At 42.3% G+C, this 5,396-nt stretch overlaps 1 protein-coding gene across 1 annotated transcript; it reads left to right on the top strand.

The window, feature by feature from the left end:
- Positions 1-489: 489 nt before the first annotated feature.
- On the top strand, positions 490-2,237 carry LOC148026109 (uncharacterized). The gene has a single exon (XM_087692191.1). It carries the CDS (start codon positions 685-687, stop codon positions 2,098-2,100), a length of 1,416 nt encoding a protein of 471 aa, XP_087548317.1. The 5' UTR covers positions 490-684; the 3' UTR covers positions 2,101-2,237.
- Positions 2,238-5,396: the final 3,159 nt, after the last annotated feature.

The following is a 5,396-nucleotide window of genomic DNA, read 5'->3' on the forward strand; positions in this document are numbered from 1 at the left end:
TAAAAAACAGAGCTAGGTTTGGCGTTTGCTTAGCTGGCATTCTTTGCCCACCGATGGGAGTCTGGAAGGTCACACGTGTAATTGTGGGGGACTTTTGTAAACCAGGCGAGGATGCACGCATGCACATGATTGATTGAACGATGATGATGAATGATCCTGCATTGCTTAATATATGATGAGTGGCGGTTACTTTGGGATGCACGTGTGTAAAGAGGCCCTCTAGGCTCTCTGTTCTGGCTCGAGTGTTAGGCAAGTTTGGTCGCAAAAAGCCGTGCATGACGGGAGGGGCGAGCGTGGGCCCACAAGAGATTGTGCCACACATCGCGCCCTCCTATAATAAGCTTGGAGGTTTGGGGATGGAGCCTCGGTGGGGTAGGTTAGGTTTGGTGAGGCTGGAGGCACGCAATTGCAATTTGCCTTCGGGGCTTGGGGGGCTGTCTTGTCAAATGATGGCTTCTTCCCGTCATCACGGGTCGGATGGGCGAGAGGGAGAGAGAGAGAGGGAGAGAGAGAGAGAGGCTAGGGAGCTCAGTTTGAGAAGAGGTAGTTTTCTTATAGCCGAATACTGAGACAGACACACACACACACACACACACACACACACTCTCTCTCTCTCTCTTTCTCGCTCTGTGTCTGTTTATATACAACCTTGGCTATAGAACGCTTTGGGCATCCTCTCCTGCCATGACACACGACACCTCTGCCTCCGCCTCCTTCTCCGATTGTAGCACAGCTCCCAGCTTTGCTGCTACAACCATCTCCTCGACCTCCTCCTCCTCTTCCTCTTCGAGCCCTCTGTCGGCCTCCCCTGTGTTTACTAAAAACAGCTATAGATTCAGAGACAATGGTGCGGACATGATGAGCAGCAGCATCGTCCCGTTCCTCTGGGAGGATAAGCCCGGCGTTGCCAAAAAGCACAGCAAGGCCGAGGTAGCTGCTGGATCAAGTGCAGCTGCAGCTGACAGAGGGAGCAGCAGTATTGAACTAGCCTTACCATCAGCATCAGCGTCAGCACCTTCTTCTTCTTCTTCAGTCTCCTGTTGCAGCTTCTCTGCTTCCTCGTCCTTCACAGACATGGACGAGCTTGCAGCAAATAGTAGTAGGATGGATCGTCAGCAGCAGCACGCGGATAATTCTCACGATCATGACGTCCTCGGCTTCTTCTCAGCTCGGCCTCTCCCTCCCCCACCAGGACGCTCCGTATTCAACCCGTTATCTCGACCATATAATTCATCTTCCTCATCATCAGCATCAGCGACAATTGCAATATCGTCATCGTCGTCATCATTAGGCGTCCCTGCAGCCGCTCCAGACGATCGTCCTAGCAAGGTGCAGCTGCAGCCGCTCCATCGCCCCCTCATCGCAAAAGTCCTACCCCCTTTCAACCCCTACAATCCTACCAAGAAGAAGATCAGCCATGTCCAGGCGCAGTTACAGGACGATCCCTTCTGGCTGGCTATGGTAGCTTGCACAGAAGAACCGTTCCTGCCGTCTCAGTACCAGCACCACTACACTAGTACCAGTAATCCTACCAGCAGTACCATTAAGTCGCGTCACGACGGCCACCAGCAGAAGGTGATCAAAGCAGTTCACAAGAGAGCGGATCAATTCCATCAAGTGCACAGAAGATCTGACTCTCTTATTACCTCGAAGACCGAGAAAGATGATCAGCATTCTTCATCCGGACAATCTCATGGAGCACCATCGCCGTCGATCCCCCAGAAGCAGATTAAAGACGCTCCGAATACGGTAAAACCAGCCATATTCGGGGCAAACAGGCGATTTGCATCAGCTCCTGAGTGGATTGGCTGCTCACCTAATCCCAGACTTAAGCACTCCCATGAATATGCAGGTCATGACCATGACGACAACATTGATGCATTCCAGTATCGGGCAGCGCTAATTAGCAAGAGAAGCTCAAATCGATCAAGGGCAATTAATCATGCAGAGGATCAGGTGCAGGATTTGCCGATTTCAACCACGAATTTGTCGAACCGTAGTTTATTATATGCGGACAAAGCCAATTGTAATCGTAAGTCCAGTAAATTCTTCCCTGATCTCTTAGGCTGCAGGAGCAGCAGCGTTGTTTTACCACCATAGCTATCAGCTGTATTGCTCCGACACACTCGTTACTATAATTGTATCTCTGTACTCTCATGAGCAATTGTCTGATCTTAATCTTCTACACCTTTTCTGTTAAGAAATTAATGTTTCAATTCCACCTTGCTCTCACAATTTTAGCACGGTAACGCATCCCCGGTAGCAGATTTAATGCATGATCTGTGCAGTCATGACTGCTGAGTCCTTACGCTTACTCGCTACATGCAGCTTCATATTCCCATGCATGTGATAGCTGCCCAGCTTTATGTTGATCTCTTTTCCTTTATGAAGTTATGGGTGTAGCTACACATGCTCCTGCACATATCGTGTGAAGTGCCTTTACACTTTCTTGTGGGACTTCATTCAAGGCAAAGTAGCTAAGATTCTGATGCCAAATCATTGTCATGTATATATTAATGCGGTAATGTGTTCTTTTCAAAGGCTAAACTATAATTTGTGGAGGAAAGGCGCAAACATTACGTTTAGGGTGAATAGTAACCATCTTGTTTAGAAGGAGTGCTTTAATATTGATGTCTTAGGTGGGGCAGCTTCACGGGAAGCTGCTGATCATAGGCATCACACTTCATGCAACACGATCAAGTATAGAGATGAGTTATTGTGTCTATCATGGCGTCCGTCAATTCCATCCAACGTTAAGGACCTCTTGCAAGGAAGGATCTACCAAAACAAGTAAGGTTTGAAGGGAGATCCTTCTCGCTTTGCAGTCAGAGAAAACCAAGGGAGACATGGATTTCAAAAGGGTGGACCGAAGGGATTAGGAATCTTAACTTGATTAAGATAGTCCTTGATTAGTCCCTTTCCATAATTAATATTACATGTTTATGTCCCCTGCCATATTCCTAAAATTCACCATGCTCTCTATATTCCTAAAATCCATCCTACTCTTTGCATACATCCCCATCCAAAGCGTAGAGGGACCTCTCCTATTTTTCATCCAACTTACCACCTCTTTACAAGCTCTTTTATTTTGTGCACATTGTAAGCTTTTTAACCTTTCACAAATTACAAGCTTTGTGGAAACTTGGGAGGCCCACTACCAAAGGGATCAATTACATAACAACCTTTTGTTTCACTAGTACTTTCCTTGAAAGTGCTAGGTAAATAAGGGCTCAAAAAAGTGGGCAACTTTTGACCCTTAAATTTCACTTTTTTCCCCTCCCTTTTAGCAAAAACAAGATTTTTATGGTACGTGAAAAATGTTTTCTCTCAATTTATCTTGTATGATAGAATGATCAATTGAAAAAGGAAAGTAGGCACGTTTATGCGGACGAATGTAAGAAAGAATCCCTACAACAAGTGTGGCTTAATACTACATCACCTTCACAATCTCACATGCAAGGAAATAAGAAATTAAATAGTGGATTGGATTACTCTATTGGAATGACCCTTTGCATAAGCTTATAAGTGCACCCTTCGATCTTATTAATTTGTTACTTAAATATGTTGGGAATGTTGAGGAGATACCACGAGGTTATTGTAACCATTTGCCTAACAATGTTCACACTATTACACATGGTGGGTATTCCAAAAACCTTTCTAATTGATTTGATCAATGCAATTGTTATGGTGGCTAGGTCCCAATATACTATATGTGCTAGAGAAAGTGTAAACATGCACATAGTTGGTACATGCCTCCACATATGCCACAACATGTGCCTTGTACCTACCAACTTTGGTTGTAAGAAAAGGAAAGTGCAAGGGTCTAGCACTATGTAGATACCAAAACCTTGTTGCTACCCATTAGATAGATGATGTAACTAAAATTATAAGTAAAATTGAGCAAAATGTAGAAAGTGATATTGTTAATTACATAAAATTTCAACTCTAGTTTTTTTAGGTCAATGAGAATTGCAATTAAATAAAATGTCAACTTTTTCAATAGCTCCAAATAGTATTGTTGAGTGTTGTTTTGACCTATTTTCATGAAATTTTGAAATTTTAATTTTTATAAATAATGAACTTCTATTTGAAACTTGCTCCAAACTATAATTGCTACTATCTATAAACAGACTACAAGATACAGGCCTCATACCGATGTTTAAAGCGACGAAAATATTCACAAAAAAAATTACCCTCGTCGTACTCACTAAACACGTCGGTATTAGTGACGCCATGGAACCATCACTATTGGCGTCGCTATTTGCATCATTGTTAGCCATGGTCATGGTCTCACAATATATTGATCATGTATTATGCCCTTAGCATGGTTAGACCTTAGTTGTGTTAGTTCTATGTGTGAGGCAGCCTCTAATTGTCTCATGAAGTTCTTTGCCTCATGAAGTGCAGTTTTTGGGTAGTTGTAAAAACGTGACCTAATGAGGCATTTTCGTGTATCCTTCTTATCTATTGGATCATTTTTTATGTTTACTTCTAATGTATGATGGATTTACTTCAAAATATGAAGGATTTGGTAGTTGGCACCATCATTTCTAGTGTATCTGTTCTATTTATAGCATGCTTTATGCCTTATGGTTCTTATTCTCTGATTCGTAGTGTTGAGTAGAGTAGATCTATGTTGTCATATGATTATTTCTGAGTTTCTATGATTTCTGGGCATGATATGGAGTATTTGCTTCATGAAGTATTCTCCGTTCTTTTATGCATTCTACATAGAAAGGGCAGCAACACTTTGGCGATCTTGCCATTGTCGATCTAGACCTCTGGTTGAAATCTTTTTCAAAAACGACATTGCATTGGAAAGAAAACAAAATTTTTTGTATACAGCTCAAAGGATTTTCTGCATATAGATTGGGTCATTCATTTTTCTAATCATGTGGTGGAAGGTACAATTGAAAATGACTTAGTTTGAGGACAGAAATTTGAATTTGTAGCATGAAGCAGCAGTTGCCTGCATGAAGCAGTTCTCTATAGTATGAAGCAGAATTTGGTTGGGAGTAGCAATGAAAATCTAGAGACAAGCTTATTAAAGTATTGTTATGTTGTTTTCAGATGTTAAAGCACAGGCATGATATTTATCTCTAATGATATGTATTTGACAATCTAGTTGCTTCTTGGAGCATTGGCAGATTGCTTGAAGCAGTGTGATGCAGATTAAAGACTTACCTTGGTATGTTTACATTTATGTCAGAGAACTACCCATATCCATCAAATAATATTTTAACTAGAAGAAAATCCAAGGAATTTAGAGAAGTATTGGCAGGACAACAATGGGGGTCAGGGCAAAATGAAGATACTAAAGTAGGAGGAAATCCCATCGTGGATGAAGAGGTGCTTTCTTTGTTTAGAGATGAGGTCCAAGATATTGGTACCTCTGT

The sequence above is a fragment of the Lygodium microphyllum genome, chromosome 14, assembly GCF_053477565.2.
Source record: "Lygodium microphyllum isolate KBCC chromosome 14, Lygodium_microphyllum_v1.1.10, whole genome shotgun sequence".
In the NCBI taxonomy this organism is placed as follows: domain Eukaryota; kingdom Viridiplantae; phylum Streptophyta; class Polypodiopsida; order Schizaeales; family Lygodiaceae; genus Lygodium; species Lygodium microphyllum.